At 44.3% G+C, this 15,078-nt stretch overlaps 1 protein-coding gene across 2 annotated transcripts in view; it reads right to left on the reverse strand.

Annotated features, from left to right (window-relative positions):
* LOC310745347 (collagen alpha-4(VI) chain-like) overlaps positions 1 to 15,078 on the reverse strand; it is a 99,446-nt gene that overhangs the window by 69,661 nt on the left and 14,707 nt on the right. For both annotated transcript variants that reach the window (XM_083577532.1, XM_083577531.1), the window contains 5 exons: positions 14,120 to 14,725; positions 11,728 to 12,351; positions 7,019 to 7,570; positions 3,463 to 4,020; positions 1,836 to 2,420 (listed from right to left, as the gene is read on the reverse strand). In XM_083577532.1, coding sequence (XP_083433658.1) covers positions 1,836 to 2,420; positions 3,463 to 4,020; positions 7,019 to 7,570; positions 11,728 to 12,351; positions 14,120 to 14,725 — 2,925 coding nt within the window. The remainder of the gene's footprint in view (positions 1 to 1,835; positions 2,421 to 3,462; positions 4,021 to 7,018; positions 7,571 to 11,727; positions 12,352 to 14,119; positions 14,726 to 15,078) is intronic.

The following is a 15,078-nucleotide window of genomic DNA, read 5'->3' on the forward strand; positions in this document are numbered from 1 at the left end:
GAGTCAGCTCTTCAAGACTGAGAATAGACTGCCATCTGTTGGAAACAGAAGCAAGCGACTGCAGAAGTACAGTGGTACCTCTGGTTAAGTACTTAATTTGTTCCGGAGGTCCGTTCTTAACCTGAAACTGTTCTTAAGCTGAAGCACCACTTTAGCTAATGGGGCCTCCCGCTTCTGCCGCGCTGCCAGAGCACGATTTCTGTTCTCATCCTGAAGCAAAGTTCTTAACCTGAGGTACTATTTCTGGGTTAGTGGAGCCTGTTACCTGAAGTGTCTGTAACCTGAGGTACCACTGTACAGTCGTACCTTGGTTGTCGAACGCCCTGGAACATTTCGGCTCCCAAACGCCACAAACCCAAAATTGATTGTTCCAGTTTGCAAATGTTCTTTTGGAACCTGAATGTCCAATGGGGCTTCTGTGGCTTCTGATTGGCTGAAGTAGCTTTCTACAGCCAATTAGAAGCCACAATTTTGTTTTCAAATGTTTTGGAAGTTGAACGGACTTCCAAAACGGATTCCATTCGTCTTCCAAGGTACAACTGTATTGTGTTTTTATTAATTTTTGTGGGGAGCTGCCCAGAGTGGCTGGGCAACCCAGTCAGATGGGTGGCATATACAAAAATATTATTATTATTATTATTATTATTATTACTCCTGCAGCATCACCTAAATTCCCCCATTCACTTGCTGTTCCTGAGGTTTTTGAGGTTTCCTCAGGTATTGATTGCTTATGTTTCTAGTATTTCTATTAGTAAAGTGACTAATAAATATTGAAAATAATAACAACAGAACACAGAAGTACGTTCAAACACACTTTACAGCAAGGAAACTGACATGCTATTAATAATAAAATAGTTGTACACACACTGCATGTTGCACTCCAGAAGAAAATGATATGAAAATGATGTAAAGGTGGTATTTAACTCCTAACAAATTAGTCAAAATGTATAAGAAGGTTGTGAATAATTGCTGGAAATGCGAACAGGTAGATAGCACCCTTTTTCATATGTGGTGGACTTGCAAGAAAGCGAGGGCTTTTGGGGAAATGATATATAATGAGATAAAGAAGATGTTCAAAGTAATTATACAAAAAAGAAAAGAAAAAAAAGAAAGCCTTCCTTTTAGGGATTATAGGAAAGTTCAAAAACAGACGCTGAAGTTGTTTATGTATGTAACAACAGGGCTCTGCAGAATTGGCAGAGTTAACAGCCAAAATAAGAGAATCTAATGCTGATTGATGCAAGCCCTTTTCGAGCAGGATTTGAAATATGAGCAACAAAAGGAATTAGAGAATACAGTATTGATGAGTTGATAAAAGAAACAGGACGCAATGTGCAGCAGAGGGGGAGAAATTAAAATGCCTCGGAAAATAGGTTGGGAAGTCGGGAAAAGATAAGTTTGTTATGTATTGAAGTACCATATTTTTCGCTCTGTAAGACGCACCAGACCACAAGACGCACCTAGTTTTTGGAGTAGGAAAACAAGAAAAAAAAAATCTGAATCTTAGAAGCCAGAACAACAAGAGGGATCGCTGCGCAGCGAAAGCAGCGATCCCTCTTGCTGTTCTGGCTTCTGTGATAGCTGCGCAGCCTGCATTCGCTCCATAAGGCGCGCACACATTCCCCCTTACTTTTTAGGAGGGAAAAAGTGAGTCTTATAGAGCAAAAAATATGGTGTGTGTGTATCTAGATAGATAGATAGATAGATAGATAGATAGATAGATAGATAGATAGATGATAGATAGATGATAGATATAGATATATTGAAAATCCAATAAGAAAATTATTATAAATAAAATAGTTTTGTATAAAGTTCATTTTGAGGATTCCAGTTACCTGGCTTTGATCCGTCACATATTTCACTAGTGATGTTCTCATGTAATCTCCCCAGTGCGCTATAACTTGAAGTGTAAAACCACCTGCCCTTGTCACCAACAATCTCTTCGAGTTCTGTTCTGCTGGCGCCATCTATGCCAATAGCAATAACCCGGATGCCTTCTTGCCTCAAAGCCTGCACGGCTGATAGAAGATGGCGCCCATCGGTCGGTGCGGTTGGCTCATCAGTGATAAGCACAATGATCCGTGTGACGCCAAGGGATGAGGCCCGGCCACCGTAGGCTGCGTCAAACCTCTGCCTTGCGAAATTCAGAGCCCTCGCTGTAAAGGCGGACTGTCCCAGAGGCCTTAGCTTAGAAATGGCTTCTCTGACCTGATTTTTTGTGGAATACTGAGCCAGCGGGAACTGCTCTTCGGGGACAGTGCCGTAGACAATGGCCCCAAACTGAACGTTGTCTTTTCCCATCACCGTGTCGTTCACAATGGCTTCCATGAGCTGCAGAACCGCCTGGAACTGCAATTCTGTAACGCCTCTCGAACCGTGCACTACGAAGATGATATCAGCAACTTCTGTTCGTTTGCACTCTGCCGTTGAAAGAAGAAAGTGATACTGTTATAAATGGATTTCGACTCTCCCTCTTCCATCACCTACCCGGACCCTGAGATCATCTTCTGAGGCCCTCCTTCGTGTGCCTCCTCCTCAAGAGGTCCGGAGGGTGGCAACACAAGAACGGGGCCTTCTCTGCAGTGGCTCCCCATCTGTGGAATGCTCTCCCCAGGGAAGTTCGCCTGCTGCCTTCATTATACACCTTTAGGCGCCAGGCAAAAACATTCCTTTGTAACCAGGCCTTTGGTTGATCTGATTGACATTCTATGCCCTTTTAAAATGTGGCTCTTTTTGGGGGGGGAGGATGTTATTGGGTTGCTGTTTTTATTTTGATCATATATATTGCGGTTTTTATGTTGATCTTGTTCTATGAACTGCCCTGAGACTTCTGGATATAGGGCGGTATATAAATTCAATGAATAAATGAAATCAGAAAGTTCTTCTTTGGTCCCCTTTGCTAACTGTTTAGCACCCTCCTTTAAATGATTTTTTTTTAAAGCGGCATAAAGTAGGGAGCAAGTAATTAAACAAAGGAGGATAAAAAGGTAAAGAGACCCCTGATCATTAGGTCCAGTCGTGGCCGACTCTGGGGTTGCGGCGCTCATCTTGCTTTATTGGCCAAGAGAGCCGGCGTACAGCTTCCGGGTCATGTGGCCAGCATGACTAAGCCGTTTCTGGCAAACCAGAGCAGCACACAGAAACGCCGTTTACCTTCCCGCCGGAACAGTACTTGCACTTTGACGTGCTTTCGAACTGCTAGGTTGGCAGGAGCAGGGACCAAGCAGATCTTACTGCCATCAAATATAGCTTTGCTCAGGTCAGCCTTGTCATTGTGTCTGTTGAGTGGGAACACCTGGGGGTAACAGGCTCGAAAGGGAAAGCAGAACTGTCCTCCAACAACATACCGAATGGTAGAGCCGGCCCTGTTAAAATTTGCTCAATTTTTAAAAAGTATTTGCTAGACAATGAGACTCTGGGAGAGAAGGCAGGGAGTTCCGTCATTTAGGTATGGTCACTAACCTTGCTTGGCACTGCATATTTCAAGCAGGATAGTCTTGTCCAAAAACTGGAGGGACTCAAAACTATCCTCGGAAAACACTCTCTCCTGTGCGCCAGCAATCTCCAATAGCTGGGTGTCATTGGCTTTGACTACCCCAATGGCATATATGGTGACGCCTTTGTCCCTAAGGGCTCTGGCAGGGATATCCACTTCATCATTAGATTTTCCATCTGTGACCACGATCAGATGTTGCTTAATGCCTGGACGCCCTCCTTTTGGTGTGTCAAAGTACTCAAGAGTAAGTTTTAGAGCATTCCCAGTGTTTGTTCCTTCCTTAATCTGCTTCATTTTGGTTATAGCGCTCCTCAGGTCAGCCTTGTTGTCATACTGGTTGAGTAGGAACTCTTCTTTTAGATTAGAGCTGAACTGGAGCACTCCAATCTGGACCTTGTCAGCTCCAACATCGGACCCGTTGACAATCAAGTGAATGAATTGCTTTGTCTTGGCAAACTGATCGTCATCCATGCTTTCAGAAGAATCAATCAGCAAAATAATGTCCGCTAGCAATTGTCTACATACTGAAAAGGGGGAGGGAGAAAATAAGGGTTTGTTGTTGTTGTTATTATTATTATTATTATTATTATTATTATTATTATTATTATTATTTATACCCCACCCACTCTGGACGGCTTCCAACACACACAATAATACTAATAAAACATCAAACATTAATAGTAACAATCTGATCCAATATAGAAAGTCACAATAACTTTAAATTAAACAACTAATATCAAATAGTGTAATATTCAACAATCCATTAGAATCCAATAGTAGCAGCGATGAGTGTAAAAAAGGTCAATATGAGTGGGAAATGGATAACATACGGGAAATTAATATATATGGAAGGAAGTAAATGGAAACTGAAACCATATGAAGAAATTAAAGAATATGTTAATGATTGGTTACATTATCGCCAGGTCAACAAAATGCTTAAACAAGACTCTAAAGAATCCAATAGTAAACAGTAAAATTAAACATCAGCAAATAATAATTAAACAGTTTACACTTAACAATTACTATAAAGAATTATTAATCTATAGTCAATAAAACAACAGCAAATCACAATGCATAAAATACCACAAAACATACATAACCATGTAAAAAGGTCAAACTGAGAAACAAGGACACACAACTTGTAAAATTATTTTTTAAAACTATCCCTAAACTCCTCCCTTCCGAGCTCCTTCTGCTCTTCTCAAAGCCATGGTCTGGGAAAGACTCCTGGGGGCAAAGCAAGTGGAAAATTGCTGGCAGAAAGTCTCTCCCACCCCAGTTCTTCAGTGTCTGAGAAGGCTTCCAAAAATGCACCATTAAGTTAGGTGTGACATATTTGTGGGCAAGGATCCATCTGTTGAAAAATGGTGTTCTAGGTAATGCACTACCACAAGCTACAGAAAGCATCTTCTGCGTCAGTCATTTCACAGAAGCATGAAAAAGTGCGTATGATCTGATCTCATGTTCGCTTAAAACATAAGTAGAGGTAAATATGCTAAATGCCCATTGCTTCTGACTGTTAGGTGACAAATACAGCAAATGTATGTTTCTACTCATTATATTCTGCACTTGTTTCAACAGTCTAATGTGGACCGTGGTTTGCTCTGAAGTCATTCTTACCACATGACTTAATAGAAATTAATAGATTTTTTCCAGAATTTAGACTGTGGCTCAGCTTTGCATTCCTGACTTTCAGCTGTTTAATGTTATGGGATTTCACCCCAAGTTTCCTTCAAAACATGGAGGATTGATGATGTAGAATTTTAAAGTCATTCTCTCTCCAATATGAAACAAATGGATCTGCTTCACACTTTACATAGCAGCAGGGTTCTCTGGGGTTTTTGCCTGGTAAATGCAAGTACGAAAACTACACCAGATGCAGACCAAGGAGGAACAGCCAATTGTGTTTCTTTTCTGGGCTTGTGAAATCAAAAATTTATGGAAGCAGAATTCCCTCTCACACTGTATATGCGGGCCTTCTCTGTGTCTCCTCCCAGACCTGAGTTGAATAGGATCCAAAATGCAGCAGTCTGATTGGCCCTAGAACAATAGGATTCAGAATGCAGTGGTCTGATTGGCCCTAGAACAATAGGATCCAGAATGCAGCAGTCTGATTGGTCCACAGGAGCCACCCAATCCAGCTCCAGGTAGAAGTGAATCCGCAACCTGATTGACCTACAGGAGAATCCTGGAATTAGCCAATCATGTGGGGCCCATTGTGTAAATAATGTCTATAAAGCAGACATTCTGGGGGAACTTCCATTCCTCCTCACCACTATGAGCTGAATAAAGAGCATGAAATCCACTCTCAACTCCGAGTATATTTCACAGACTTTGAAACTTGTTCTCTAGTGAAGCTAGACTGGATTCCTCCTTGCTGTCCTTCTGCTGGCAGATGAAGACCTTTACGAACTGATTGTTTTTAAGGAAGGGTTTTTCTCATTATTCATATTTTTAAAAGATTTGCAACCCTCACTGTCCCCAAACCTTTCTGCATGCACAAAGAAGGTATCTCACAGCAGACACACCAAAGGATATGCATAATACTAGTGTCATCATTCTCTTGGATTTTCCCCTGGAAAAATTTAATTGGTAAAGAAAAAATAGCACCATTAGCTTAATGCAAGGGTCAGCAAACTTTTTCAGCAGGGGGTCGGTCCACTGTCCCCTCAGACCTTGTGGGGGGCCAGACTATATTTTGAAAAAATAAAAAAGAACGAATTCCTATGCCCCAGAGCAGTGCACGGAAACACCGTTTACCTTCCCACCGGAGCGGTACCTATTATCTATTTGCACTTTGACGTGCTTTCAAACTGCTAGGTTGGCAGGAGCAGGGACGGAGCAACGGGAGCTCACAGGGATTCGAACCGCCAAACTTCTGATTGGCAAGTCCTAGGTTCTGTGGTTTAGACCACAGTGCCACCCGCGTCCCTAATGCATGTAGTAAAAGGTAAAGGGACCCCTGACCATAAGGTCCAGTCGTGGCCGACTCTGGGGTTGCGGCGCTCATCTCACTTTAGTGGCCAAGGGAGCCGGCGTACAGCTTCTGGGTCATGTGGCCAGCATGACTAAGCCACTTCTGACGAACCAGAGCAGCGCACAGAAACACTGTTTACCTTCCCGCCGGAGCAGTACCTATATATCCACTTGCACTTTGCCGTGCTTTCAAACTGCTAGGTTGGCAGGAGCAGGGACCGAGCAACGGGAGCTCACCCCGTCGCGGGGATTCGAACCACTGACCTTCCAGTCGGCAAGTCCTAGGCTCTGTGGTTTAACCCACAGCACCACCTGCGTCCCTAATGCATGTAGTATTTACTTGCAAATATGTGGGTCTTTTAGAATACTTACTTAGCAAAAGCTTGAAACTCTCATATTTAGGAAAACACCTTTTCTGTTTTGTACACCAGCCTGACGTAAGTCAAGACTTGCTCTGATTTGTCCGTATTTGCTTTTTTAGACTCGGGTTTCCTTTCTCGAAAACTAATAAAACAAAACTTTTATTTCCAAAGGAAAACACCTTACCCTCAGGAGAGCAGATATCTTTCGCAATATCGTGCTTGATGAGCTTCAGGGAATCAAAATCGTTCACAAAAAACATCCGGTCTTTTGACCCAGCGATATCTTCCAGTTCTTCTTGGACAGCATCCCTGACGCCAATGGCATAGATCACGATCCCTTGCTGTCTCAGTTCCTCTGCCGCTTTCGTCACCTGATCCTGTGATTTTCCATCCGTAATGATGATGAGGAACTGGGGGATGTTGTTCCTGGCTGAGATGTTAAACAGGTGTTGCATGCCTCTCAAAGCATCTCCTGTGTTGGTCCCGCCACCTATCTGCTGGATCACCTTGATGGCTTCCTTTAATTGTGCTTTACTATCGTACTGGGTGATCTCAAACTCTATTTGTGGAGTGCTTCCATACTGAACAACCCCAAAACGGACTTTGTCAGCTCCAACCTGAAACATGCCGATCATTTCGTTCATGAAGGTTTTCATGTCTTGGAAGTTCTCCCAACTGATGCTGCCTGAACCATCGATCAAGAAATAAATGTCTCCCTCCTCGGTTTGGTCACAGCCTAGTAGAGAAGAAACAGGAGAAAAACAACAATTCATTTACAGTGGTGTTCAAAAATAAATAAATGCTCGATTCCCTTCCAAGAACTGAAATGGGGTTGCGGGTGATGTTAGTCATATTCTGCGTAGAGCTGCTGAAATTAATCGCCACGGTGGAATCTACACGCATATAAAAAAACGCTGTGAAAATGCTTTTTTAAAAAAACCTTTTGAGAAATACATCAAATTTTGCATAGCTCACTCTCGCCATCTAGTGTCACATTTGCATATTGCGATTACATCACATGTATAACGTTTCATTTGCAGCTGTGTAGATGAGTCCCAGGACTAACTTAGGCCCATTTTTTTCCAGTGTGTCTGCTCTGAAAAGAACTTAGTTTGATACAACCCCAAAATGCTGCATAACATAAATTCATTTCCCTGAACAAAAATAAGCAGTGAGTGAATACAAGGCAGGCTATTATCTACCAAGTGGCAACAGTGTGCATGGAAGCACTTGCTGAAGGCTAGACTAATCTGAGTGCTAAAATGCGGATCACAACAATGCAGCAAAGAACGTCTCCAGTCCAGTGGAATAGAGGCAAATTTACAAGATGGGATGACAGGGAGACATATTGAACCTATCGTGCACCCAGCCTTGGCCCTCCAAAAATCACTTTCTCCCAACCGCTTCCTTTTCTGGTAGGCGCTGCATCCAGCCTCAAAGCTGTGGGGTGTGTTTTAATGGGTAGTGTCAGGGAACTGCCATCAGCTCAGAGGCGAGAGGTGGAAGGGCAGTTGTGTTACAGGGAGCCTCCGAAGATCTTGTGAAGCAGTTCTTCCTCTGGTGAGGAGGGAAGCCCCGCCTCCAGTGGGGAAGGGGCGCAGGGATGAGAAGATGCTAGGGAGAGCCTCAACACAAAGAGCCTGAGCAAAGCGGAGGGGAGGGAAGTCCCCCTTTGCCAACACCCGCTTTGCGCAGTAGGTTTGCACACAGAGAGGGGAAGAGAAGGGTGGGGGTCACACGACTGTTATGCTGGGGAAGGTATAAGGACCGCCCACTCCCAGATTCTGCTAGCGACTGAGCAGACATGGACTTGCGACACTCTGCAATGTAAATAGCTGGTACAGATAATAAAGCCTGGAAAAGACAGGTTCGAGTCTTGCCTGTTTGCTCCCGAGCAACTACACCAGCACCTGACAGGTAGGAAAGGATATATTGATTGCTATTTATCCCTCTGAGCACCTGCATGTGTGGGTTGAACGGAGTTTCAAAATCCCATCCTTGGCAGTAAAATAAAAGCATAGGAATTAGACTGAGAAACCTTGTTTTGAGCAAGTCCAGCTATGAAGGAAGCTGGCTTTTCCTTTCTTACCCCGCAACAACTTGGAAAGTAGGTTTAAAAATATGATTTACTCATTTAGTAGAGTTACAGATAGGTAGCTGTGTTGGTCTGCCATAGTCAAAACAAAAAAAAAAATTTTTCCTTCCAGTAGCACCTTAAAGACCAACTAAGTTAGTTCTTGGTATGAGCTTTCGTGTGCATGCACACTTCTTCAGATATCTGTGTATCTGAAGAAGTGTGCATGCACACGAAAGCTCATACCAAGAACTAACTTAGTTGGTCTTTAAGGTGCTACTGGAAGGAAAAAAATTTTTCCATTTAGTAGAGTAAATCAGAGTAAATCATAAGTATAAGACTGAATGAGATAAGTGCTAGAGATGCAAAGAGGTGAACATTCTTTCATATGTGGTGGACTTGCAAAAGGGTTAAAGGGTATTGAGAAATGATCCATAATGAATTGAAAAAATGTTTAAAAGTACTCCCCCCCCAAACCAGAGTCCTTTCTGTTGGAGATAATTCAGACTGAAATTCCCAGGTGTCAAAAAAGGTTATTTATGTGTGCTGCTACTGTGGCTTGTGTTTTGTTAGCCCCAAAATGGGAAACGAACAAGGTACCAACCAAAGAAAAATGGCAACTTAAGTTGGCAGAATATGCACAACCTGCAGACTTAACATATAGAATAAGAGAACAAGAAGAACACACCTTTAAAGATGATTGAAAAACGTTTGTTGAATATATGGGAAATAATTGTGTACAGCTGAAAACACTGGCAGCATTAAGATAAATTCAACAGTGTAAATAAGTTTTGATGGAAGTAATAATGGAATCCTGAATGGTATAGTTTCTGTAAAACATGCAGGGATTTATGGTATGTAAAATGAACCACGGAATGAGAAGAAGGGAAGTCATTGATATCTTAGGGATGTAAAATGAGTATTTTAAAATGCAAAACAGAAAATGTAATAAAACTTATATAAAAAAATTAAAATATGATTTACTTCCCATCACCTCCTGGCAAATAGAAGGGAAAGAAATGGAGGCAGTAAGAGATTTTACTTTCTTGGGCTCCATGATCACTGCAGATGGTGACAGCAGTCACAAAATTAAAAGACACCTGCTTCTTGGGAGAAGGGCGATGGCAAACCTAGACAACATCTTAAAAAGCAGAGACATCACCTTGCCAACAAAGGTCCGTATAGTTAAAGCTATGGTTTTCCCAGTAGTGATGTATGGAAGTGAGAGCTGGACCATAAAGAAGGCTGATCGCCGAAGAATTGATGCTTTTGAATTATGGTGCTGGAGGAGACTCTTGAGAGTCCCATGGACTGCAAGAAGATCAAACCTATCCATTCTTAAGGAAATCAGCCCTGAGTGCTCACTGGAAGGACAGATCGTGAAGCTGAGGCTCTAATACTTTGGCCACCTCATGAGAAGAGAAGACTCCCTGGAAAAGACCCTGATGTTGGGAAAGATGGAGGGCACAAGGAGAAGGGGACGACAGAGGATGAGATGATTGGATGGTGTTCTTGAAGCTACCAGCATGAGTTTGATCAAACTGCGGGAGGCAGTGGCGTAGCGTGGGGGGTGCAGGGGGGGCGGGCCGCACCGGGCGCAACATCTGGGGTTAGGGCAAATCCATGGGTTAGGGGGCGCAAATCCACGGGTTAGGGGGCGCAAATTACTTGCCTTGCCCCGGGTGCTGACAACCCACGCTACACCACTGGTGGGAGGCAGTGGAGGACAGAAGTGCCTGGCGTGCTCTGGCCCATGGGGTCACGAAGAGTCAGACACAACTAAACGACTAAACAACAACAATCTTGCATTGGTTCACAGCAATGGCAGCAGTAAAAACTATGCAGGTGAAATATTTATACTTAAAGTATAGCCAGCTTCAGGCATGTGCCTAAAGCTGGAGCAAGCAGAGGCATGACAATGGAAGAGAGAGAGGAACAGGAATTCCTATATGTTCCTTCCTCTTCAGAAGGGATGGGAAAATGACATCACACAGAAGAAGAAGAAGAAGAAGAAGAAGAAGAAGAAGAAGAAGAAGAAGAAGAAGAAGAAGAGTTTGGATTTGATATCCTGCTTTATCACTACCCGAAGGAGTCTAAAAGCGGCTAACATTCTCCTTTCCCTTCCTCCCCCACAACAAACACTCTGTGAGGTGAGTGGGGCTGAGAGACTTCCGAGAAATGTGACTAGCTCAAAGTCAACCAGCCGCTGCATGTGGAGGAGAGGGGAAGAGAACCCGGTTCACCAGATTACGAGTCTACCGCTCTTAACTGCTACACCACATTGGCTGTAAGGCTGGGTGATACCTGGTTTTCAACACTGTGATATATCACCAGTTAAACATCACAATATACTTATATATCACGATGTCTGAAATAAGGATGAAATAATGTAGAATAGGCATAGGCAAACTCGGCCCTCCAGATGTTTTGGGACTACAACTCCCATCATCCCTAGCTAACAGGATCAGTGGTCAGGGATGATGGGAATTGTAGTCTCAAAACATCTGGAGGGCCGAGTTTGCCTATGCCTGATGTAGAGGCATCTGCTGGCTTCACGGTCCCTTCCCCTTGAGATTTTTGCATAGCACACACACATACACATCGTGATTCACAATATATTCCCAGGTCAAAAATGTGTGACTAGCAGCTCAAAGTCACCCAGCAGCTGCATGTGGAAGAGCAGAGACACGAACCCGGTTCCCCAGATTACGAGTCTATCGCTCTTAACCACTACACCACACTGGCTCTCTCTACCCAGTTCTCTCTACCCAGCTCAAAGGGATAGGATTTGGGGACCGATGGCGACAGGAGTCTCTTACCTTCCTTCAGGGTACGGGACCGCACTGGGATGCTAAATGCACGGGAAACAATATCGGTACAAATTCGTTTCTTTATCCTCCACTCGATGTTTGAGAGCTGCAACAGCGATTCCACATTAGAGACGTGTTTCCTGGGGGGATGAGATGCAATTTTGTGGAGGTGGCCACTCTCAGTGCTGTTTTGGATGCCCACGGCGTACACGGTGATGCCGTTACGTCGAAGCTTGGAGGCGGGTCCCGTGAAATTATCTACGGACTGGCCATCCGTGATCACCACCGCCAGCTGCTGAACTCCTTCATCCTTCCTGCTCCCGGCTCTTTTGGTGAAAACATTCTTCCTCAGGAAGTTGATGGCAGCGCCAGTGTAGGATTCGCCGCCACGGTATGGCAACGTTTTCACATAATTCACCATCTCTGACTTGTCTCGAAATGCATTCAGGCCAAACTCGAGCCTGGGCTCATTGCTATAAAGTACCAAGGCGACCCGTACGTTATCCGGGGCTATATCCAAAGCCCTGATAATCTTGAGGAGAAAAGCCCGGATCAGCTGGAAATTCCTCGGCCCGATTCTGCTGGATTCGTCCACAAGGAACGCAATGTCTGCCACGGATGCGCTGTAGCAAACTGCGAGCAAAGCAAGCACATCAAAGTTAGAGATATGGTGGGATGGGGAATCTTTTCCAGTTAGAGACCCACATCCCCTCCTAGGCTAGCTTCCATGGTGGGGAGGGGCGGAGCCAGAAGTGAAATATGGCAAAAGTGGGCGGAGCCATAGGTGCAGCTCTTACCTTTTACGCAAGGCTGTATCCCAGCCATGTGGGTGCCAGAGGTTTCCATAGTTACGTACCTCTCCATCCATCCAGACGAGTGAGATGCGTTATCACAGTTCAAGGACACTATCCCTGCCAGGCAAAAGCACTTGGAGAGGGCGTGGCCTGAGAAGAGGGGGTGTGGCCTGAGCAGATGGCTGGATGGGCCTATTTGGGGCCCAGCCTGAGAGTCCCCTCCCATGACCTTCCATACTAAGAGATGTCGATAGCTCAAATCTGAAGTAACCCCCACTGGTACATTTGGATAGGACTTTGGTCTGAATTCATGACAATTTAAGCACGGATAGGAGCAGGCATGCAAACTTACTGCCATGATTGAGGGGGCTGGCGATGTGGGATATTGAGAAGGTCCTGGACCCTCCTTGAAAATTTCCTTGCCTTCCCCCGCCCCCCGATGGCGCCCCTGGGCAGGAGATAATGGGCAAGGCTGCCCCAGGGTGAACAATGTGTGATGCTGGTTATGTGGGAGTCTGGTGAAAAGGTTGATAATAACTCATCTGCAGAGGAGAATTTACGCAAACGCTCCACAACGAAATGCCGTGTGAGGATTTGATTAGTCTGAAAGCCAGAACACCTCCAGAGGATATCAGTTCTGCATGCCACCCCTTGCCTCATCCAGGCCATTTTTACAGGAATAATAATAATAATAATAATAATAATAATAATAATAATAATAATTTATTTATATCCCGCCCTCCCCAGCTGAAGCCGGGTCAGAGTGGCTAACAACAGTAAAAATGACACAGTTTACGTAAAATCACGATCAATTAATTGAAATACATTCTAAAATCAATTCATTCTAAAATCAATTCAGGGTCACATTAATGGCAACCATTGGGCTAGAGTTCTATGAGGATTACCGAAGGAGGGGGTCAGACTGTGCCTTGGCCAAAGGCCTGGTGGAATAGCTCTGTCTTGCAGGCCCTGCGGAAAGATGTCAAGTCCCGCAAGGCCCTAGTCTCTTGCGACAGAGCATTCCACCAGCTCGGGGCCACAGCCAAAAAGGCCCTGGCTCTCGTTGAGGCCAGCCTAACCTCCCTGTGGCCCGGGATCTCCAAGATGTTTTTAGTTGAAGACCGTAAGGTCCTCCGTGGGAGGCGGTCCCATAGGTATGAGAGTCCTAGGCTCATTTGAGCTCATCGGGAAAGAACTGGAATGTATGAAGGCGAAACACATGCTTGTAAATGCATATCATGTGGTGGGCTCATACTGGGAAGCAAACTGGGAAAATTCTAGAATCGTCCTTCAGTCATGCGTGTCCTATAACAAATGTCAATAAAGCCAGTGGCGTTTGCTTTGGGCTCTAGACAAGTTTCTTTTGATTGTATTCCTGGCAGTATTACTAACAACCCTTTATAAAAAAAACCATGCTATTCCCATTCGAGGAAGATTTATCTGAGGAAAACTCTCCTTGTTACAGAAAGAAATGTTCAGGGAAGTTAAAGAGAACTCGCTTTCTGAATAACAATAATGTTATATTTGCAGGGGACCGGATGACTGACAGAACTCTCCACCTTATAATCTACTTTAGCGTGGAATTTTCTCTCCCGGGAAATAATTACCTGCTGGCACATCTATGTCCAGAGCATCATCGTAGTGTTGATGAACTGATACGTCCAAAATATCCACCACAGCCTGCTGAACCTTATCAAGGCTCTGTACATCATCAGCCTGAAAAACCAAAACGTCAGTAGCAATCTCCTCCATTTCCACCCTGTCAGAATCCAAGATGCCAACCGTTACAACTTTCACTCCCATTTCTTTCAGCCGCTTTGCGGACTCCTTGACGTCATCCTCAGATTTAGCGGAGGTGACGACCACCGTAAACTGTGGCGTCCCTTGGTTAAACCGGCTCCCAGCTTCCTCAGTAAAATAGACATCTTGCAGAAATTGCAGGGCAGCCCCAGTCTGCGAAGGGCCTCCTGTGAATTCGACGCTGTTCTGGATGTGGTTGAGAACATCTTCCTTGCTCTCGTAAGTGTTCAGCAAAAATTCTCTCTTCCCTTCTCCACTGTATTGCGCGAAGCCAATCTGGTACTTGCCAGCCCCGACATCTAGTTGTTCGACAATCTGAGCGGTGAATTTTTTGACTGCTTCAAAGTTGGGGGCGCCCATTGTGTCAGAGGAGTCGATAAGGAAAACCACGTCAGCATAGTGCTTTGTAAATGCTGGAGGAAAAAAACAACATATTTTAATACAGTGGTACCTCGGGTTACAGACGCTTCAGGTTACAGACTCCACTAACCCAGAAATAGTACCTTGGGTTAAGAACTCTGTTTCAGGATGAGAACAGAAATCGTGCTCCTGTGGCATGGCAGCAGCAGGAGGCCCCATTAGCTAAAGTGGTACCTCAGGTTAAGAACAGTTTCAGGTTAAGAACGGACCTCCGGAACGAATTGAGTTCTTAACCTGAGGTACCACTATATACCATTGCACTGCAATCTGCATGAGAATTATAAAACCAATTGAAATCATTTCCCAAAGTTCACAGAATTTATGATCTGCTCTTGCAGTTTATAAT

This window comes from Podarcis filfolensis, assembly GCF_964270895.1.
Source record: "Podarcis filfolensis genome assembly, chromosome: 12".
Lineage (NCBI taxonomy): Eukaryota > Metazoa > Chordata > Lepidosauria > Squamata > Lacertidae > Podarcis > Podarcis filfolensis.